This window comes from Podarcis pityusensis (assembly GCF_964106645.2).
Source record: "Podarcis pityusensis genome assembly, chromosome: 11".
Classification (NCBI taxonomy): domain Eukaryota; kingdom Metazoa; phylum Chordata; class Lepidosauria; order Squamata; family Lacertidae; genus Podarcis; species Podarcis pityusensis.
This window is the reverse complement of record NC_138036.1, coordinates 26009851-26033496: the sequence shown is the minus strand read 5'-3', so window position 1 is coordinate 26033496 and position 23646 is coordinate 26009851. Positions and strand designations below refer to the sequence as shown.

General features: G+C 43.8%; 1 protein-coding gene across 8 annotated transcripts in view; it reads left to right on the top strand.

Moving 5' to 3' along the window:
• The first annotated feature begins 13949 nt into the window (after nucleotides 1-13949).
• Nucleotides 13950-23646, top strand: part of ADAMTS6 (ADAM metallopeptidase with thrombospondin type 1 motif 6) — a 124681-nt gene continuing 114984 nt past the window's right edge. For 5 of the 8 annotated variants that reach the window (XR_013977150.1, XM_080972368.1, XM_080972369.1 and 2 more), the window contains exon 1: nucleotides 13950-14532. Coding sequence is in view for 1 of the 8 variants with exons in the window: in XM_080972361.1 (XP_080828487.1) it covers nucleotides 14524-14532 (9 nt within the window). In the remaining 7 variants the exon portion in view is untranslated. Of the gene's footprint in view, nucleotides 14533-16072; nucleotides 16771-16976; nucleotides 17327-23646 lie in introns of those variants that run through there. The other 3 variants (XM_080972361.1, XM_080972367.1, XM_080972366.1) reach the window with 3 other exon arrangements.

Below are 23646 nucleotides of genomic sequence, written 5' to 3'. Positions count from 1 at the left end.
TATGTGTGTTTCCAAGATATATGGTTCAGAATTGTCTCACAATTTGAGTTCTGGACATAAAATACGGGAAGTCGTATTCAACACACTATCAAAAATTTGTCTGAATTGAAACTGTTTCTAGCTTTCCTTTCTACTTGGAAGTACCAGCATTCCTTGGCTAAAAGGATTTTTTCAGTGGAACTAATGTCAGCACCTGCTTTCCCCCACCCCAGCCTGTCCGAAGCTGTCCAATATGGTAACCAGGTACTCTTGTAAAGTGCTGGTCTCTTTTATACTGGTACTGCTTGGTACCTCCTACACTGGTACAAAAAAACAACAACTTGAGCAGGACAGCTGAACTGTGCAAGACCTTCGGTAAAGAATCAGCCTTGGTGTATTTGCTCCAGAGAGCTAGCAAATAACCACACCATTGTTTCAGTTGAATTATTTATTTATGAAAAGAGTAAATGTTCAAAGGTAATAAATGCCAACATGAATTTACTTAGAAACAACAAAAACAACTTTGCAGCTTGAAATGCCATTACAGGAACATACAGAATAGAGAGGGTTAATAGTACATTACACCGGTTGACCCACCCACACGTTGCTGGCACAAATACTTAATACAGCAGAGATAGAGGGGAGAGGACAAATGTAGAGAGTTGCCTAGGATGGAATTATGAGGTGGTACATTCTTAAAGACCCAACTTTTGCAGTGGAGAAAGTGGAAGAAGTAGAAAAGTGGTTGAAGGAAGTTATACGTAAAGTAGTAGTTTTTCCTGCCTTCTGGGTGTCAGAGGTGAGTGAGATTTGGAAAATATAAGAGATAGCAAGAAGGTAGAAGTGGGTGGGATGTTTTTTAATGTATTCCCCCCCCTTTGTTTTATTGTATCTGTGTTGGTATTTTTTGGTTGGTTGTAAGTCGCTTTGGGTTGACTTGGGCAAGATAAAGCAACTAACAAATTTAATAATTAATTAATTAATTAATAAAAATGTTGAGTCACGATAGTTGCCTGCTGTGCATTGGAAGCAAATTGGAGGAGAAAAAGAACTGAGTTTCTTGACTTACATGAAAGATATAACATCTCAAATGGTGTAGGAGTCTGCAGTGGGGATGGTTCTGACGTCTTTGCGGATTTGGCAGAACTCAATGGCCCCATGCACCAATGGAGATGGCCTGTGTTTACCTGTGGGACCAAAATCATCAACCAAAAACCTGGAGAGCCAGACAAATGCCTGCTTTCGGAAACTAGTTTGTTATTTTAACATGGGTTCCTTTGAACTCATTTAATCTGGTAAGACAACAGATTCCGCCCCGCCCCCCGCCCCCAAACTTGCAGGTATTTTCCCTAAGGAAAGTAACAAACAGGTGCAAGGGAATGTGGGGGCAAGAAAAGGATCTAGCTAAAACTTATGTGGAGGAAAGAAAGTCAGCTCCTGCAGTCTGTCACAGGGACAGAACATCTGAAATAGTGTGAAGCAGATGTCTTTAGGAAGCATCGCCAAAAGCTGAACAAGTTGGGGGTGCTGTGTGTACCCAGTAATAGGAAAAATGCAGGCAACCTTACCCTGAATCTGAAATGACCTTTTCACAGAGGTCCAGAATTGTACATTATGAAACTACCCATAATTATAATCAGCCGTAGTTACAAGAAGTTCTTTGTTCTGTAAAAGTTTAAAATTCTGTATTTTACAAAATTTATTATGTTGAATGAAATTGAATCCTGCCTTCTCTTTTTGGCAACCAACACTGTTTGCAGGTGCTTCCAAATGAGCTTTAGGGTTACAGTAAGCCAAGAAAAATGTAATTTTGGTGGTATTTCTATTGTAATTTAGAACTCATTTAAATGAGTTGCTGGAAGCTGTTCCTTGCAGACATACTTTGAATGCAAATTAATCTAGATAACTATTTCAGGGTCCTTGATAAATATGAGTGGCAACTTGAGACCTTTACTATTTATAATAAATCATTTCCTCTTCAATCAGTTTCTCAGGTTTCCCCAGTGTTATAATATGCTTTTATTTTGCTAAGGGAGCCTAGGGGGATTCTGGCTGGTTGGCAAGGAGTTAAGCCGTTAGCCATTTGGTGAAATGATCGTCCAGCAGCAGCATTGCCAAAATTCTAAATAAGCCACAAAAAATTCAAGTTTGGAAAAACAACCCCATTATATATATAAAAAAGAATTGATACTTCCTGGGGCACATTTTTTTACCTATGTCTTCACTGCCAGCTGATTTTTTGTGGCTTTTGCAAAAATTTGTGCCTCTAAATTACTATATCATCAGTTGTACCTAAACTGAAGGTATTATTAACATATATACACATGTATCTATGTAATGTGATGCTCGGGCCTGTGGAAGCAAAACCTGTCAGTTGAGTTTCTCCATTAAAAAAAGCAAAAGAGCAGTTCCTAGCTCTTTGACAGCAGTGTGCCAATTACCTAGCCCCCAACACAAAAGTGGAGCATGACTTTGTTTGGGTAGCTTCTGTTTCAAACATTCGAAGCTGCCTGATAGTTAGATTGTGGTAGTGGCCCAAAAGGCCATAATGAATGTGATAATGTGAACCCCTAGAAATCCTTGAATATGCCTCTAATAGAGACGTTGTGGTAACCTGTTGCTTTAAGAAACATGATTTTTCAAGATGCCGTCCCCCACTGGGACAGAAGGACAGCTAATAGGTAAATCACAAAGATACAGTTTATAAGCTAGAACATAAGTTAATACATGGTGCAAATGGCTACACGTAACACAGGTTCCCAACATACATACTCACACAATGTAACAGATCACTGTGAGAATCAAAGTTTAGTTAGCAACGCTTATTGCGCATGTGTATTAAACATGAGGTAATGAGGTATATGATTGGTGGAAATTGAAATGCTTTGTTTGAAACTTATAAATACTCCTGCCCAGGACCTTTGGGCGGGGTTGCAGTTTTGTGAAAAGATTTGACTGTAACCTATTGCTTTGCAATAAACAACAATGGACTCCTAACTCCTCTAGTCTCTGAGTTTTATTGGCTTAACTCAGAAGATAAGCCATTTTTGGCTTACAACAAGATGACTGTTCAGCTATCTGTTCTGCCATTGCCTACTCTTTCACTTCACCTCTTACCTGATACCTTTTCAAGGGAGATTAAACGTGAGACCTTTTGCACATAAAGCATGAGCTCTACAGAGCTATGGCCCCACTCCAAAAGTTTGAGGTGCCCTGAAAGGTGGGTTTTTAACCCATAGCCCCACAGGCAAGAGTTGAGCGCATGGGTGGCAACTAAAACCATTGGACTATATAAGCACCTGTCTCTCTCTTGATGCCCATCATCAGACCTTTGTCATTTTAATTGTGAACAGCTTGCCTTGCCCCTACCAAAAGGCCTGATCTCATCTCTATCACTGTAAGTACCGTAGCAATACTGCCAGCAGGTCCCTATTCTCAGCTTGAAATATTTTGCGACTGGGCTGGGCTGGTTCCTGCTTGCCACAACTTTTTAACTTGATCAAAGGCCTTTATATATGGTAGGGATCTGGCAGACTCATGAACCAATTTGAAACATTAGTCTAGAAATAAAGGAATAACAGAATAGCCATGCACGTTATAATCTCCATCAACATTTCTCACGAAACGAGTTCTCATGCAATTGTGTCTTCTGGGAAAAACAAGGTTAAGTGAATTCTTCTCACACACACACACACACACACACACACACACACACACATCATCATATATACAAATGGCAGATTCAGTACTCTGAGTGCCACTCCTTACTTAGCTAAAATGGCACTATCCACATGCATGCACACGCACATGAGGAAACATGAGCAGGCAACAACAACAAAACCCTAAGATGGGAATGTCTGCTTTTAAAACAGATGCATATTTTCAACATTAATCTTAAACCAAAATAACGCAAGAGGCATTTAAGAGGTAGGGATTTTCAAATATTTTGGGCTAAAAATATAAACCCATAACAATCCTCAGCAATCTTTTGAGGTAAAATATCTTCTGTGTTCTTACAGCAAATAATAGCTTTTTCATATTTTTCTTTTAAAAAACAACTTCTCAGCTCTCTAAGACTTCTTTTGCTGTCAAATCAAATGAAAGGAGGCACTGGTACAGTACTGTAAAAACCCACAGTTTTGAATTTTAAGACTAATCTCTATTTCATTTGAAATTACTCCTTCACATTTTTCTTCTTCATACATAAACAAAATGTGCCATGAGGAAATCATAGATCCAGGTATTTTATAATGACCTCCTGTGCCTTATCCATTGTGTCCACAGAAGTGGGGTGAGGAGAAGAGCTGAGAGCACATCAGTCTGGGGACAAACAGCACACAGCCTTGTTAGCTGCCACAGAGGGCCCCAATCTAGTTGGGCCTAGCTGCACATTTGGAAATCTTAGATCATCTTGGGGGCAGCACAACCAGTTCATTTCACTGAAGAAAAACTAGAAATGTTCAGAGCTCCTTTCCCAAAAAACAGGCAAAACACTTACACACCACTAAGCAAATAAAACACAGACCAAAAAGCAGCAGCCAACCCCCGACCAAATAATCACTAAAGAGTGAGAGAGAAAATCTCAATTAAAAAATAAAAATTAGGGGTAAGAAGCCTGTGCAGGCACTACTCTGAGGACACTGATGCCAGTAGTTACAGCTTCTGTTACAGTGGTACCTCTGGTTACGAACTTAATTTGTTCCGGAGGTCCGTTCTTAACCTGAAACCGTTCTTAACCTGCGGTACCACTTTAGCTAATGGGGGCCTCCCACTGCCGCTGTGCCGCCGCTGTGCAATTTCTGTTCTCATCTTGAGGTAAAGTTCTTAAGTGGAGGTACTACTTCCAGGTTAGCGGCGTCTGTAACCCAAAGTGTTTGTAACCCGAGGTACCACTGTACTTTGGTAAAAATCAGGTTACAATAGCCTGACATCTCCCTGAAGGGTTGTCTGGAAAACTGTATTACAAAATGCAGAGAACTGTGAGGTTTCATGGGGAGACTGTGGGAGATTTGCAGTCAAACCTAACAATGCTAGTTGGTGTGTGAAGGGGTTAAGGACCACAGAGTTCTAAATTGCTAGAGCAGACTATGATGCCACATCTGCTCTTCTCCAAAGAGGAGGAAGTAAGGCTTGCTGCCTGTTCCTTTCTCTCACCCTCCACTTCTCCCTTCTGCTGCACATGAAGGAGACAGTCATGCCTCAACTGAACTCTCTGCTTAGATAGGTATCTGAGGCTACCTTGCTTTATATTTTTCAACTAAGAAAATTTACCTGCATTTTATCGTTGCTTCAAAGGAATGTGCAAGTCTGAGACCTAGTAACTGTAAGTAAATTATTTTAAACTTACCTTGTAGTCTGTGGTCTGTTTTATTTAAAAAAACACAACAGAAAGGGGGCCAGCTGCTGTAAGGAGCTGAAGCATGATGAAAAGAAGGTTTAAAAACCCTATTCCTATGCTTCATTAAAGCTGTCTAATAATGGGATTTAAACTCAGTTACTGGGGCTCTTTATGTGCAAGCCCTTTGTTATAAAAACAGGCACAAGTTGCTTTTCTTTTGTGTTAACCCACACACATGGGCCTGTATCAGATCAAATACAATTAATATATCCTCTTACTAATAGCCATCAGAAACCACTCCCACTGTTGTCCCATCCCATCACAAGAAGGGGACATCAGAGTTACCTGTGCTTTTTGTGTGGTTTATATCATACACTCTCACTGTGCTAACTGGAACCTGATTTGAAGGTTAATTTGCTAACAAAGCACAGGATTCCATAATGTCAATTTTCCCATTGAATGAACCTGCAGCCATGGGTGTAGCCAGTATTTTTGTTAGTGGGGGGCAGGCTTTAATTGGGGGGGTACAGTACCTGATTTGTATTGATTTGGGGGAGGCAGCTGCTCCCCTGGCCATACAAACAGGAAAATGACACCTCACCTCAAATGAAAGGCTGATTTGCAAAGCCGTCTGCCCGAGATGGGAATTTAAGAGGTGATTCATGGTATTTTCACATGGAAACACTTATCAAATCAGAAACTCTCTTGAAGAAACTGAGGCAGTACAAACCTGTGAGAAGTCTCATCTCTTGAGTAAGAGAATGTTTAAAGTGGCAATCTCCAAGGTTTGAGAATGGCCTAACACACACTTAAAAGTGAAATTAAATTATAGTGGTGGGATTATTTTTCCTTCCATTGGGCTCCCCACCTCTTATTAACTGGATCTGCAGCTCCAGAATAATTCTGTAGTCATCATAAACAATAGATTCTCAAATAATAAGCAGCTGCTAAAAATATATTATTCCTTTTACATCGGAACAGGAGATTGCATTCCATCCTGTTAGATGATGACCTGTCCTCAGCCATCCACACGCTTGTAACCTGAGAGGCTGCCTTAGTCTCTTGATCCAGACTGTCCCAGGATAGTTCTGTTCTGCAGGAACTCTAGAATTGCCAATTTCATTGTCTTTTTCAAAATACAGGTTTTCTTGGCGGATGCTGGTTCTTTAAAGATGACAAATAGCATGGTTGGTAATGAAAATGTCAGCTAACAGACAATTGTTTAACCTTCTGTAGCTTTTTGTGGATACAGGCAGCGCTGCACTACCCTCCCCATACGCACCTGCCCCTCCTAATTCCTGGAATCCTGTGGTTGCTTGCTTGAAATAAAGGCACTTTTCTCTTATATCTGCATCATTAACTGGAAGTTAATAGGGCTTACTTCAGATTAAAGACGTGTAGAATTGAACATGTTGCTGGAAAAAGCTCGCCTGCCTCCTGATTACCCAAAATACACTTTGCACCTTCTCTATCCCGGCCATATTTGTTTTATATAGTCTGAAGAGTGGTTGCTGTTGTTATATTAATTTATGAATCACCTCTCACATAAGTCTCAAGGCAATTTACATTCATACGATAGGAACAAAACAAAGAAGGGTTTTAAAACAATAATAACAACCACGGGGTATGGGTTTAAAAACAATACAAACAAACAATCAAGGCGTGGGCCTAATTTCTGCCCACCCCTGATTCACTTGGAATCAAATGTCTTCAGCAGTTTTTGGAAAATACAACTAGTGTATGCCTGAAGGCAATAATGGACAGGATAGTACTGACAAGGCCAGTGTACTGTTGATAGGTCCTAAGAGATGTTCTGGATGGGTTAAAATATCAGGCTCATAGTCTGGAAGTGCTCAAATGCCCTCAGAATGCTTTTCATTACCTAAGGCTGGTGTGCCAACTGAAAGAGTCTAGCTACAGTTATCCCTGCTTTGATAACCTCCAGGCTAGACTGCTGCAATGTGTTGTATATGTGGCTGCCTTTGAACACTATCTGGATACTTCACTTAGTTATTAAAAAAAACCAAAACCCACTAGGTGACTAACAGGGACTGGGAGTTGGGAAAGAAATATTGCCAGAGCCTAAAGAGCTCATTTGGCTTCTGGTCTGTTCCCAAACATAATTTTAAGTGTTGGTGCTTAGACCCTCCTCTGAGTAGCTTGACCATCTGAAGTGAGGCAGGGAGAGGGGAAAGCCATTCCAGTTATGGTGCCTCATTTGTGGACTCCTCAAGGTGACTCCATTTGTGTCTTTTACGCACCAAGCAAACTCCTTTTTTATTTCTACAAGCTTTAAATTGCTGATATATTTTCCCCTCTACTGTGATTTTTATTAGTATTGACGTTCAGTTTTTATTGTGTTTTTATTAGCTGTTGTAAACCACCCTGAAACTTTTAAATTGAAGTCCGTGTAAAAATGCTTCAAATTATTGTGTGAAGAAATGAAACTGTTCAGCCATTTTGTGTTGGATATCTTTAAACTATAAACTGTTTGCTTTCCTTTAGAGGCTGTTTTTGCTAGGTGGATGGGTAATGCCAGCTGAGGAAATAAAACCAAAGATGGAAGGTGGGGCAGAGAGAGTCCTGGGATTGTTTACATTCATCTGTCTCAATAGACAATGGAGTGTGCAGACTGTAGCACTGAAGTGACCTCCCCGGGACGCAAGCCTGGGCAGTGTGTATGGAGGTCCTGGGCTACCCAGACGACAAGACCTCCTCTCTCGGCCTCACTGATGTGGTCCAAAGGAAAGCACAGCAATACATTTGGCACCAGCTTGGCTGCAGGAGTTGCCGGAAGGAGGCCACATCCAACACAAGGCCACATTCAACTGTCTTAGGGACTCCACTCCCAATTTGTGTAGGGTTTACTCCTTAGCCTTTTCTTCTCCCAAAGATAGCCCACAAGGCAGCAGAGGTTTAGGGTCAGAGTTTTCATTCTACTAAATGGGCCACCTTCCCAGGTTGACAAGTCCCATCTGTCCCTCACTTCCCTGTAGAGCACATGCAGAAACTGCATTCTGATTCGCTAAGAGGTTAGGAAAAAGTCAGAACAGTTTCTATACGAGAATTAGAGGGGGTGGGACAAAAGAGCTAGGGGGGGTGGAATGTCACCAGAATGGAGTGTTGCAGAGGACCTAGACTCCAGAGACAAAAAACAAACAAACAGAACTTTGTAAGACCTTACAATATTCACAGATCTTGCTAAATCCGCTAACAAAGTACAATTTATTCTAGATGTTTTCAAAGAGATGTTTACACAATTACATTGGTGGGTAACAATGACCACAGCAGCAGCACCACAACAACCAAAAAACCATTCCATGGAATGATATTTCATTAGGAGTGGCTATGTGTCCTATTTTCCAGAAGGCTGTCAGAACTGCCCAGTTTAAAGATAAAGATCCACAGAAAGGGAGAGCAGGGGCCTTGAAGTTGCCAATCAATGGTTAGCACCTTGACAACAGACTACGGAGGCACACAGGTCACATGGTCACAGTCATCTGTGCTACACATCCTTTGGGAGGGGAGCAGTGTAGAAGTGGCCCCCTTACGTTTTGGCTGTGCAGCACTCAGGTCCAGCTCAGATTGATTTGTCCCCACAATAGGCCAGCCATTACCAAATCACAGACAGAGGATGCAGTTATTAGCTACATCTCTTTGAAGTTCCTGAAATGTCAACCAATATTCTGTTACAACCCGATGTTAATCATTTGGACATTCTGGAAAAGGAATCTGATTGTCTCAAGAATGCAGAAACACCATTGCTCAAGTAGATGACTGGACAGAGTTACACTACGATTGCTCACTGTATTTCTCACTTCCACTTTTGGCAATTTCCATGACAAATTATTTGAAATCCAGCCATCGCCCAAATAAGGTGAAATCAGAGTTGGCCCTATATTCTATTTTGACCAGCTTGAAAGACTATGCATTTATGCCAGATTTCATGCCTCTGGACGTTTTGAGCAACTCTTGATAAATATAACCCTTACAGCTATACTAAACCTACAGATGGGGAGTTGAAGAGCATTCAAGTGTGAATTGTTGTGTCAAGACAAAACGTAGTCACACATCTGACCATGCTGGAAAAAAACTCAGCTTTGGCATGTCTTCTTAATAAGGTTTGCTTATCTGCTGCACTGCTGGATCATTAAAAATAATCAGGTGGAAATGATTGCTTTATACACTGATGTGAGCACTTTGAATTGGGCCTGAAAACCAACTGGCAACCAAAGCAACTGTTTTAAAACTGGGGTGGTATGTGATGTCAAAGAAACCCCAGCCAATAGTCTGGCTGCTGCATTTTGGGCCAACTGAAGTTTCTGAGTTGTCTTCAAGTTGTTTTCTGGAAGTTATCAGAGCTTAGAGTAAAGCAGACATTTCTGTCCAAAAGGGGCCATATTTTCTCCCTTTTTCTATCTTTTCTCTCTGTTTTTTATTATTTAGATTAGTTTGGTTTTTATTGTTTTCTATGTTGAAAACTATCAATAAAATTGATTACATCATGGCTCTCCTTGTCTTTTCTCTGAACTAAGAGGCCCCAAATGTAACCTTTCCACAAAACAGAGTTGCCCCAACCCTTTCATCATGTTGGTTGCCTTTTCTGAACCTTTTCCAAATCTGCAATATCATTTTTGGGGGGTGAGAGGACCAGAACTGTATCCAGTATTCTAAGTGTTTTCTCACCGGAGATTTGTATAATGGGCAGAGCTAGTTTAATCACTAGGCAACTGCTTAAGTTGACCACTGCCTCTTGTGGGAATGAATTCCGTCATTTTAACTATGTGCTGTGTGAAGAACTACTTTCATCTGTCTGTCCAATTCTAGTAATTTCTACAAATCTAATCATACCTTCTCTCTCCACAAGCTTTGTCAAAAGTACCAATGAGATCTTCAATACAACCTTAAAACAACGCAACCATAGTTATGGCTAGCATCATTTCTGGCACAAAGTGAAGCATGTATCTTACAAAAAGAAGGAAGATTATTTCATGAGAAGAAAAAAATATTTTTGTCAGGGGAAAAAATGTTTGTAGTCCTTCTAGAATACTTCTAACAAATGTAAAATAAAGTACAGAGCTTAGCCCAGCTACCTAGAAAGTCTCCCTTCTGCACCCCAACCAGTCATCTGGCACCTTGAAAAGCAGTATTTCATGCTGTCTTTCAGCTCTTTTATATTAAAATACTGAGCTGCTAGCAGATACTGTGCAAGTCAATTGGAACCACAACATGAACTTTTCATAATGTTGTGAAAAAAAACTGTTGAATTTGATCTCTGGCCTTTCACTTCAGTAACGTGTCTTTTGACATATTTAATCGCTTAATGGCTATAGCAGGAACAGCAGCAGCTGAATCCAGTTTATATTTCAATGCCCACAATGTTAAGAGTTTATACATTTAACTTTCTAAAGGTAAGATCCTATGTACACTTGGTAATCTTGACTGAAATGATTTATTTCCAAGTAAAGTTGTCTCCTTGCTCCCACTACCTAGCAGGACAATACAGACCCAGAATTCAACAGCTGGGGTTTTTTTTTATTATTTAGAACATTTTATATTTCACCTTCAGGGCCAGATTTAGGTTTGATGAAGCCCTAAGCTACTGAAGGTAATGGGGACCTTTATATGTCCAGCTGTCCTTTGTCAACAAATTGCCGCTGTTTTTTGTGTTGTATATGTGCTATATGGCAATTTATGGACCTAATAGGTATCTAAAGCCATTTGCACATAACAAATAGGAGCCTACACAACACAAAACACTGTTGCTGTACGTCGGTTTTCTTTTATTTGTTTTTTATCTTATATTTTAGAAATGTACATCCAGTTGTTTTTCCCCTTTAAATTTTTGGGGGGCCCCCAAGAGAATGGGGCCCTAAGCTATAGCTTGTTTAGCTTAATATGTAAATCCAGCACTGTTCACCTTTCTTACATTTAGGTGGTGTAGATTAGACCTTCCACCTACCAAGGCATTTGTTTGCACAATACCAAAACAATAAGACAAATAGCAACTGAAACCATACCACATATTTTAATGAGGTCTTTCGGAACTTTCATGACTTGTCCAACAATGCCTATTCTTCAAAATATTTTACAAAAGTGCATTCAATTCCTGGTTCTAAGGGTGTAACTGCCATATCTTTTTTTGTCCCCATATTACTTTAGACAATGGGTGATTAACATTAACCCTTCACGGAGCTGTATAAAGCAAAAGCGCAGCGAATGATTCGTGACCCACAATGAACTCAGGCAGAACATTTGCACATTTCCATCTAAGGGGCCCTCAGAGAGATCGGCCACATTCTAGGGGCAGACAGAATGCATATTGAGTATCTTGCATTCGCTCCCTTTTCCTTTGGACCGCCGCCGGCCGCAGGATGGCGCCCTTTGAGCAATTTCAGCCGGGAAAACAGCCTGTGTAACGAAATACTTCTGCAGCTGGATCCATGCTACTTTTAAATGGACACATCTGCACAGTACAGTTTCACTCCTTGCTCTCGTCGGGTGTTACAGAGGCTTCTGAAGTCACTGGGTACACAAGCACATAAAATATCGACGGATGCGATACGACTTCCAATTTCTGATCTCGTCGAGTCCAAATGCAGGACTACGTGGGGGTGGGTGCGTTTCTGTTAAGAATCTGACCTGCCCAAACCCAATATGTTTCTTCTCCCCAATGGCAAGCCCCGTTTCTCCATTTCAGCGGGCAGGATGGGACCAATTCCAACCTGAGGTCACGATGGGGACTCTCGCCTCTGCGTAATGATCTGGTCCTTTTCGGAACCGCTCCCTTTGGACCATTCCATTCTGAATCCTGCGTTACTCCCAGCCAAGGGTTCATGGGCTGACCAGAACGGTCACACCTACGAACCTCCGGTGTAGGATGAAAATGATGATGATGATGATGATGATGATAGGCAATGGAGTATAATGTTCACAGAGAAGCTTGAAACCTTAGAGTGGCCGAGCTTTAGGCAGGTGGCTTCTTCCCACTCCGTTTTTTGACCCATAGGAAACGGACTTGGCAGTTTTGTAAGTGGGGTAAGGTTTCGAGACGCCAATTCTGCCTCCAAAATCCCCATTTTCCAGTGTCGCAAAGGCTTCTCTATGGGGGTGGGGTGCAACATTGGCTCTGCCTGCCTTAAATGCATATTTGTATTTTCGACCCCCTCTTGCAAGTGTGTGTGTGTTTCTGGCTTTCTGTTTCTGGAGTTGGACTATTCTCTCCCCGCTCCCCCCGCCCATAGGTTTTGGGTCACCATAAATGAAAGCGAAAGTGTCTTGTTTGTGAGACGCTTGAAAGGATGAAGGCTGAATGCATGAATTATCGATACAGGTTTTTTAAAACTACTATGTCCTATTGCCGATACTGCGTAAATTCCTACACGCAGCAACCCCAAAGTGGTCTCTGCTGCTGCAGTCACTGATATTCTCCAGCCAGTGAACTTTTGAGAAGGGGGTGGGAGTCGTGGGACAAAATCAAGCTGTAACAACCATACCGGCTACCAATTCAAAAGCCAGCCAGTTTCTTATCCCCATCTGGAAATAATGTACTTCGGGCGGGGGGGGGGGGGGAGGCTCTCCTAGAGCACAGGGTCAGTTCAGTGCGCAGAAAAGGGGGCGGGAGAAGCAGCAGTCAATGCCGTGCTCAGATCTTCCGATAAAAGATCTTATCGTGCAACCCAGCATCGTGGGATCATGGGGATAAAGTTGCCAAAATGTACAATTTGCAAAACTCAGGATCACTGAGGACTGCTTCACACATTACTTTTTAGGTGTACAGTACATTTAAATGTATTGTGTGAATAAAACAAACACGTGTCTGGATACAAGTGCGTCATACAGGGGCTACATAACTAGCGCACAGACCCTGATTAGTGAACTGAGGGTGGGGGGCTCGGTAATTTGTGGTGGGGCTAGCCTTTATGGCTCTCTTGTGTGCTTTGAACGCCTAAAAGGGGTCGTTTTAACTCCCTTGTGTAAACGAGACGTAGCAAACAACAACCAGAAATCACATTTCACCCCTTGCTTTTCAATGCATCGGAGCCGTTCACACATTCAGTTGTCAACCCGGGTTTGCTGCTACGTAACGTGTGGAACGACCATGCTACTACGTTGTTAGTCTTAAAATTACCACCGTGCCATTTTTTCCACGCACACTGTCAAGCCCATCCAAGTTTGCACCCAGGTCGGGCCTGCGGGAATAAACCCCAGGCTGGGGTCGCCCGCTTGCCCTTTGCTTTGCTCCTTCCCTTCCCCGCTCCCTCCAGAGATCCTTTAACGCTCCCCGGGTTGCGGAGGTTTTTCCCAGTGACACGAGCCCATCCGGAGCCAAGTCTCCTTTTCCTCCATCTCAGCAGAGCTGCTTTAAAACAGCTCTGAAGGAAGGAGAGGAGAAGCACGAGGCGCGCGGGAGAGACGCGAGACTCCCCCCCACCATTCGTTATGAAGCACTTTGAGGAGTGCGAGCGGGGCGGGGGGGGGCGAGGAAGTTTACATTGCCTCGAGCCCCCTGCGGCTTTCCTTTCGCCCCCTCGCCTGTTACCCTGATTGTACCTCCGCGTCCCCCTCCCCCTCCACGTGATGGGCCCGACATGCGCAGCAGCGCCAGGGGCGCCGGAGGCACATTTGCAGACTGACGTCAGTGTGCACAACCTCTCAGGCCAAAATAGTCCGCTGCTGCTGCAGCTCCAAACTTGGCTGAAGGCCGGTAGTGAGAAGAGATCTCGAGCTACTTCAACAAAACTTTCTCTCCAGTCTTTCCTGCTCCCTCTCTCCCCCTTTCCTTCCCTCTCTCCTCCTGATGGTATTCACATAATAGCTCTGCATTGGAAGGGGTGGCCAAGAAGAAAAACCCCCATCCCAAATTCAGTCTTTTCCCCCCTCCTCTCCCCACTTCCTTTCTACCCCTTTCCCTTCTCTCTCTTCCTCCCCCCCCGCCCCCACTTTTTGGTTGTAAAAGACAAAAATATGCAGGGTGCTTAGATAAGGCTGGATGAATTGATGGCATCCCTTCTCTTGCCTAGTCAGTCCGTTCTCTCAGCTTCCCCTTTTTAGAAAAAAAAAAGTCTATACAGGATTTCATTCTGCTCTAGAATATAATTCTGGCGTTGGCTTGCCAAGAGGGGAAATCAGAGAGAAGGAATACGGGAACCCTCCAGTGCTATTTCCTATTGTTTGAAACTCACTTTATAGCAGAGAAATTGAAGATGAAAACGGTAAGGAAAGAATTCACCGGACTCTTTGCCTTATGATTTATTTATTTTTATTTTTGTCTCCCGCATAATGGTGCGTTCAGATGTGGAGCTGGGGTGGTTTATAATGCACTAGGCGAAGTGGATTTTGAATAATTTCAGAGGAACCTTTGAGCTCTGGGGATTAAAAAAGTGGACGCGGAGGGGGGAGAATGGGGGTGCGCGCGAGGATCTTCTGAGGCAAAGAAGCTTGGTTTAAGTGTGCTCTTGAGCAGTGAAAACTTTTCTGTTTCGGAAGCAAGAAAAACAATGGTTGGCAAAATAATGCGAGCCCTTTTTGTTTGTCGGTTCCTTTAAACTCATTGACTTTGCTTCTGCTATTCTAAAGCCCATCATTTGGTTGTGTCACGTCAGTGCCTATATAAATGGGGGAGACAAGTGCATATTTTCGTGTGTGCATGCGACTCAAAGGGTCGCATTGATGTAATAGCTGGAGCCCGGATGCTCGCCTGAAGGAGAGAGACATTAAGCTCTTAAGAGGCTAATGGGAGAGATGGGAGAGTGTAGCTTTGATTTAGCCCTAGACGCGGAGGGAGTTGCTAGACTCGCAACGCTTGCCGAGACGATTGAATCGCTGTGTGTGTGTGTGTCTTTTCAAAGGGGTTTTTGGGGAAGGGGAGGCAAAGGTGTGTGGCCGGAGGGTGGGTGGGGGACTAACTGGGACCGTGCTCCCGGCTAATGTGTGTCCACTCTCTTGTCTTTGCTAATTTCTTTCATTGTTGTACAAGAGGAGAGAAAAAGAGAGCGCGAGAGTCAATCTCAGACTCTTGTTTTTATTTGGACTGCCTTTGCAACGCATTTGGGCCTCATGCCAAGTGTCTGGGTCACACGCGTTTTATCCAAATAGATTTAGCGCTGCTGTCTGGAAATGGGCTGCTGAATGTTAACTTTAGGATCAGCTCCACCAGAACAGCCACAGACTCTTCCCTGGGGTGGGGGGTGGGGAGAGGCGAGGCGGGGGAAGAGGGCTTTTGTTCTTTAGAGTTCTCTCCGAGGGGGTAGATGTAAAATGTTCTTTTGTACTCAGAAGGCATGAATGTGTGCGGGGGGGGGGTCTGGTTTAAAAGATTGTTTTTAAGTAGTCTGGACTTTCAGCAGTAAAAAATGACAGCCGATCCTTTAGAAAGTTAAGGAGGGGGAGAAGAGGAGGAGGAGGGCGGCACAAAGTTTTACAGATAACTTGACTTTTGCCCTCCTCCCCACCCCCATCCTTCACCACCCAGGTGGCAGCTGATCTGGCGAGTTGCATTGCAAGTGAGAGGAAGCAGCAGCAGCGTTTTTATTCCTGTCTTTCTGCTTATTCGCGATGCAATCCTGCGTGTGCTTACTTGGGAGTAAGCGCCATTAAACTCAATGGAACTTGCTTCCGAGTAAATCATACGCCAGGCTGCACACACCCACACCTCTTTTCCCTTTGGTGTTGGCTCCGTTGCTTAGCTAATTATTTAAAGGCCGTGAAAAGGAGCCCTAAACTCCAAAAACCTTCGTTTGTTTCTTTTTTAAAAATCTAGTGCGCCCTTCAAATCAGGCTTTTTTGTGTGTGTGGTGCTTTGTGTCTATGCAACAGCCGCTCTGTAAAAACCTGGTGTGGGAGAAGCGACGTAAAGAAGCCAATACCTGTGATTGATTGGATACCCACTTCCCCTCCTTGCCTGTCGTCGCTTTGCCTTAGCAACCCCTCGTCGTCCCAGGGATCACTGGCCGCTTCTCGGGAGTCCTGCCCATTCAAGACGTCTCTCTCTCCCTTTCCCCCCCTGCTCACTCCTTGCCAGGAGAGGCTCTGTGACTTGCATGAGAGCAGCCAGGAGCCCGGGCGGTGGGGGATGGGCGCCGCGGCTGCATCTTTCTCCCTCGCGCGCTCTGTCAATATGCAACGGGGAGCTCCCGCCAAGCAATATATGCGCCTCTTGCCCCGATGCTTAGCTGCCAGATGCCCCTGTGTGTCTGAAGGCCGCTTCACCTGAAGGCCGCTCTGAGGGAGCTGCAGCAGACATTGCCCAGAAGTAGAGGGAACGAGTCTCTTTATCCCTTGGATGAGCAAGCAAGGCTGGCAGACAACACTTCTGGGTTTTGTTTGCAAGGCGAGGCGGCGACCTTCACTTTTGCTCTGTTTTCGTTTTGCATTTTTATGTTGTGAGCCGCCCCGTGATCTTCGGGTGGAGGGCGGTATACAAATGAACAAAATGCTTGTTTAACCTGGAGGTAGGCTGTATGAATTGTGTATTGCTTTGTAACGATTTGTTGGGTCTCTGGACCGTAATAAAGGTTGATGATGAACTACAATTAACAACAACAAGCCTGATCTAGACAGGCGCTCGCTCTCTCCCTCCCTCTCTCCACCCCCCTCCCCCGGCGTCCTCTCTCCTGGGGAGCGGATGTATTTGCAGGAGTTTTTTGCGGCTTAACGCCAGGCCATTAGTGGGCCACAGGTGCTACCGCCAGAGCCGAGTAATGTCTGAGCAAACATTGCCCAGGGAGATAGATGATGCGGCTGGAGAATGAGGCTCATTGAAAAGAGCGGCGGCTGCTGTTGGTGCCGGCGGCGGCGGCGGAAAGCCGATGGGTTCAGTTTCTCTGCTGCTGCTGCTGCCGCTGCCTTTGGAGGCAGGCCCAGGGCCGGTGGTGGTGGCTGACTGAGCTGCAGGCGCTGTACCGTTGCCAAGTCTCCGGCGGGAGAAGGAAGGGAGGCCGTTTGCAGGCGGTGGGAAGGAGCCTGCGAGCACAGGCTCTCGCTGCTGCTACCTGTTTGCACCAAGAGGTGACTTGAGTGAGGTTGCAGGGGTTGGCAGGGTCGGCCAGGGTTCAGGAATCTGTCCTCAAGTACCTTAAAATATGTGAAATAATGATCAAAAAGGTGTTTCTGCCCATCTGCAGGGTGTCTTTCTCTCACCATGGAGCAGCTGCAGGCTGTTTTCTCTTACCCCCCCCCCAAGTTAAGGATTAACCATTAAGAAGTAGAAAGGCAAAACAGTGGTACCTTTAATAATAAATATTAATATTTAATAAATAATGCCTTTATTAGGACCTTTATTCCCCTAAATATGGGTAGAGCTCAGTTGGCAAGGATGCAGGTGGCGCTGTGGGTTAAACCACAGAGTCTAGGGCTTGCTGATCAGAAGGTCGTCGGTTCGAATCCCCGCGACGGGGTGAGCTCCCGTTGCTGGGTCCCTGCTCCTGCCAACCTAGCAGTTCGAAAGCACGTCACAGTGCAAGTAGATAAATAGGTACTGCTCCGGCGGGAAGGTAAATGGCATTTCCGTGCGCTACTCTGGTTCACCAGAAGCGGCTTAGTCATGCTGGCCACATGACCCGGAAGCTGTACGCTGGCTCCCTCGGCCAATAAAGCGAGATGAGCGCCGCAACCCCAGAGTCGGCCACGACTGGACCTAATGATCAGGGGTCCCTTTACGTTTACCTTTACCAGTTGGTAGAGGGCTTCCTGAATTCTCTAGGTGCAGTTGGGAAAGGCTTATGCCTGAATCTTGGCGAGCTTCTGTTGGTCAGTACCTACAACACTAAGCCAGATGGACCAGCGTGAGACAGCTTCATAGGACCACTGTAAATGTCACAAAGTCATGAGCAAGCTTTCATGTTGTCCTTCATCAGGAAAGCTATTGAGCAAAATAAACAGATGGGTGTAAGGAAAAAACACACACAGAATTATGTTTTACTTCTAAGCCTGCAGTTCTTGAGATGGAGTATAGGAGGAGTCATAGAATTGTAGAGTTGGAAGGAACACCGAGGATCATCTAGTCCAACCCCCTGCAATGCAGGAATATGCAGGTGACCCTTAAGGGGATTGAACACAGGACCTTGGTGTTATCAGCACCACACTCTAACCAGCTGAGTTAACTGGAAAGAGTAGTCGTACAGACATAATTGGATTAGGCTCAGTGGGTGCAGGGCATATCCTTGGGTGTTGGGGCAAAAATGAAGCAATTCTTCACCCTTTGCTGAAAATATGAAATCTGGTTCTGTCTCCAGCTATTTCCAGGAGAGACAGCTTAACTGAGTGAGAGCTATTTTTGACCCAGTTCTTAGTCAAAAAGGCTTATACTCTAAAATACATGATGATGGCACACAGTGATGGGGAGGGAGAAGGGAAAAAGCGAGCTCAGCATCAGTTTTTACCCTATAGCCAGCAGGACTTGGAAGCCTGTTCAGTGTTTTTTTGTCCCAGTGAGGCTAGGAGCCATCTGGACTTTTTAAATTCCAAGCAGGATTAGAAGCTGTTTGGACCCTAGCAATTTCTCTTCTCTATCCCACCTCCTGGCCAGCTATGTGAAAAATTGTAGGTCTTCCTTGCAGCACTTGAGCTGGTGGTCTTCCATCAAGGTAATCCAGCTTGGTTTAGTTTCCTAGCCTTGGGTGGTATGGCCAGAGGTGTCTGAGATTAGGGGCCCCTGTCCAAGTACAAGAACAAGCCATGGGGGCAAGCCAGACTACCTGAGGAAGTAGGGCTTGGGTAGGTCTGAGACCTTGAGTCCCTATCCTACCCACAACATTTTTCTTGGTAGATAGCCCTGAGGCTGGGAAGCCTGGTAGACTACCTGGTTAATTTGGGTACAGTAAGTCCAGTTGGAGCAGGCTGGTCTGCTGGTGGGATCCCTCTGATGGCATGTCTCTTGGACTGGCTTGGTTCTAGCACTTCTCTGGAAATGAAGCATTGGTTCAGTGGCTGCCAGCTCTGCAAAGTTTCCCTGTGCAGGAAGGAGAAGGGTGAGGAGCACCAGAGATCCCTTTGCACGGCCTCTATCATTGCAAGCTTTCTAAAATAGTTATCCGCTGCAGAAGGAAACTGAGGTGAATGTCAGTGTAACTATATCATGTCCTCGCCACTGCTAATATATTTATAGCATTTTAATTGTAGCATATTGAAGGAGAAGAAAGGCAGGTTTGTGCTAGTCAGGAAAGGCTGCTAAACCAATCACCTGCACCTCCACAGAGTTCCCCTGTGCACTATTTATTGCTGCTTTTCTTCACCTAGACTTTACTATTCCAGAGAGGCTTTTTCCATTAGGCACATGACGATTGGATTTACATATGTGTTAAAAATTAATCCAGATGAACACTTGCTGCTCTCTCTCTCCCCCCCCCCCCCCGCCTTAAGTAGAAAAACAGGGTTTAGGCACAGAAACTGATTTGGTAGCCCTGCATGATGACCTTTGTCATGAGAGAGACAGGGGAAACATGTCCTTGTTAATTCTCCTCGACTTCCCAACAGCTTTCAATACCATCAACCATGGCCTCCTTCTGGAGCAGCTGTCTGGGTTGGGAGTGGGTGGCACTGCTTTGAGGTGGTTCTGGTTCTACTCGGATGGTCGCTCCAAGATGCTTGGGGAGTGTTTTTCAGCCCCATGGAGCCCTCCATGCAGAGTTCCTCGGGGCTCAATTTTCTCCCCTATACTATTTAACATCTACAGTACATGAAATGGCTGAGTGGGGTCATCCAGAGTTTTGGAGGACATTGTCAGCAATATGCTGATGACACACATTTCTACTCCTTTACGTCTGCAGGCGAGGCAGGAGATGTGCTGGACCAACAACTCCTAGCTTTTGTTTAGCCCGTGTTGCAGTGAGATGGTTTTCCTTTTAGAGGCAGGTGGACTGAGTTTCCAACTCTTTTGTGTCAAATGCTTTGGAGGGATAGAATTTGGTTGTAAATCTCATGAAAGGATCTGCAGAATGCCAAGTGGAATACGTTTTGTGCAGTGTTTTATTTGTATGCATGTGAGATGCTTTAATAGGGTTTGGGCTCAATTCACATTCCACTTACTCTGTTATATACTTGAAATTCACTACTTTGGAATACATCGGTTGTGATGGGTATCTTCACTTATAATAAATCAGAAAAGAACAATTTGATATTAGGCAAACCTTTATGAAATGCTTTATATGGCTTAGTTTAGTTTAATAACATATTTAAAGAGAAACTTCAGAGTTAAAGACTACAGAGTGTGAAGGGGTGGCGATTCAAGGAATAAGGCACATATATTTAACAGTAAAGTTGGTTAACCATACACACATTTTATACACACATTTGTACCCACACATAAACATACTGTGCATGCACAAACACTTGCTCAGTAAAAAGTAAATTAGGTCTGCTGATGTAATAATGACTGGGTAGAATTCTGTAGCCCTTTTGTGAAGAGAGCCAGACTGCATAGTAATGTAATAGTCCCTTCTGGTATTAAAATATATGAATGAAAATGCTGATAAACCCAACTAATCCCAACACCTGCAAGATTGTCTCAGCCAAAATTAGGCCACCTGCTTGCAAAATACTGGACTCACCAGTGTTTCCATGCTTCACAGGTGGACAAGTCTTATTTTATATAGACTAAGAACATGTGCGTACTGTGGTATATGGTGCAGCTTTAATGTATTCACATGATTATGCATTTTGCAGAGCCATTTGATGCTATGTTTGCTGTATACCTTGAGCTCCAGAAACCTTGGCCTCAACCCAGAGAAAGTCACAACTTAAGGCCTGTTGAGATTCAAGGGTGGGTGTGGGTTTTCTCATTGATCTAAAGTGGACTTTGTCTTGGGGAAGCCTTGAGTGCATGAAGATTTTTAGAGTGCCTTTTATTCTGTACTCTTTGATATTAAGATTATTAGTGTTCCAGTCTTAGTGCTGTGTTGTTTAGTGTTGGACTTGGTTATAGAATCTTAGAGTTGGAAGGGACCCAACCCCTTGCAATGCAGGAATCTCAGCTAAGGCATCCATGACAGATGGCCATCCAACCTCTGCTTAAAAACCTTCAAGGAAGAAAAGTCCACCACCTTTTGTGGGAGTCTGTCCCACTGTCGAACAGCTCTTACTGTTAGAAAGTGTTTTCGTGTGTTTAGCTGGAATCTCCTTTCTTGTTACTTGAAGCCATTGGTTCGACTCCTACCCTCCAAAGCAGGAGAAAACAAGCATGTTCCCTTTTCCATGTGACAGCCCTTAAGATATTTGAGGATGGCTATCATATCTCCTCTCAGTCTCCTCTTTTCCAGGCTAAACATTCCCAGCTCCTTCAAGCGCTCCTTGTAAGACTTACCCTTGATCATCTTGGTTGTCCTCCTCTGCACACATTCCTTCTTATAAGAAAGCTCTTACTTCCGATCTAAGAACTTAGTCCTTAGATTGGTGGTAACAGATCCTTTCCCCTAACATCACATGATGTTAAGTAACTGACAGGTGGGTATAGTTTGCGCATGGCCTCATGACCAAATTCAGAGGCCTAGTGGGCTGGATGTTCCGCCACCTCAGTCCTAGAATCTGACTACTAATATGCCCTATATATCAGAACCCGAAAAACCATATGCCACAATTATAGCAAGTCCAGTGGAGGTGTCTGGAACACTGTTTCATCTGTATTGGATGAGTTTCAGCTGCTTTGGCCTGAGAACACACATAGATTGCTTTGAAAAGTGCAGCTACGAGCTGCCCTCTTGAGCCTTGCCCATCTTGGGTTCTTAGAGCTAGCCAAAGGAGATTGACTGGGTGGGACCATTGAGTGATTATTGCTTTATTTGAGAATAGAGAGATACCCTGTGTCTTGAAGGACTTGAGAACTTTTCCGGACCCATAATGTGAAACAACTATTGCCCAGTGGTAAATATCCTCTTTTGGGGCAAGGTGCTTGAGAAGGTGACAGCAGTCCACCTTAAGGCATGCTTGGAGGAAACTGATTATCTGAATCAATTTCAGTCTAGCTTCAGGCCTAGTCACAGCACTGAAACTGCCTTGGTTGCCCTTATTGGTGTTTGTCGGGAGAAGGATGTTTTTCTTTTTGAGATTTCACAAAATTCTTTTAACCTTCATACCTAAGTAGTGATTGCAACCAGGTTTTTGACATTTACTATAACACACATATTTGAAACCTGTTCCCTTTTTCTGTGATTTGCCTTACCCTTTGTGAAAGGGTGTGTCACAGGAAGAGGGCTATGTCTTGCAAATGCTGTTGAACTACACTCACTTTAAAATAAAAAAATACTTTAAATGGCATGCACTGCTTTTCAAATGGGTATCAAGGCAGCAAACCACATAATACCAAAAACATAAAAAGTTCATTAAAATACAATGAAGCAGCAGACATGGAATCACTGAGCAGAAAAATAAATTAAGATCCAGTACAGTATATGCTTAGGCAGACATAAATGTTTTTGTTCTAAAAATGAAGCCTCACAACTGTTTGGTGCAGCACTATTTAAAACACACTGCATGTGCAAAGATGCCTGGTAACAAGGCAGCAGTCCTCAAGCATGTCACCAGTGCCACCCTCTGACTCAGGCCAACATCTTTTAAATGAAATATTTATGCAGAAATGGTACCTTTAAAATGTTGATATGAGGTAGATGGCAACTAGCTGCGTCATGCTGGGGCCTCACAAGAAAAAGTGGGCAGCAGAGGCTCAGAGCATAGGGATTGGCCAGAGAAGGAATAAGAGCAGAATCAATATATTTTTCCTGGAATTTGGAGCACCCATGTTATAACACCCTAGGGCCCACAACTTTGATACTTATCATCATTCTGTGTAGTATTGTTGGGAAATGCCAAGGGTTAAGACTGCTTATAAAATCCTGAGTCAACTCTCTTGTATGCATGCATGATGTAATGGTCTATAATTCCTATTCTCTTGAGAATGAACATTATGCCATGGTCTTTAATTATCACACATAATTGCATTTTAATCACTGTTTCTGCCACGTACTTCCTGTGTTGATAGAGGGTGATTCTCATGTTGATAGAGGGTGATTCTCAACCCACAAGTGGCCCCTTTGGCTCTGTGTTCTTCATTTGTTTAGTCTTGTTGATGAGCTGAAGGAAAGCTTGTGTTACTGAAGGATAACACAGCTGCATTTATGACTGACAGCAGGGGGGCTCTGATAATAAAGGATGCTTTAAAATTTTAGGCAACAAACAAAATAAAATAATGTGACTCACTAGCCCTTATGACAAACAAAAAATAATCTGAACTTTTCATGAGCTTTGGTACTTGTAAAATGTTGAGGAAGGTGGTCTTATATTAGTGACTCTTGGTGAGAAAAATGGGCAGTGAGTTGTAGCTCTCGTGGAGAGACTAC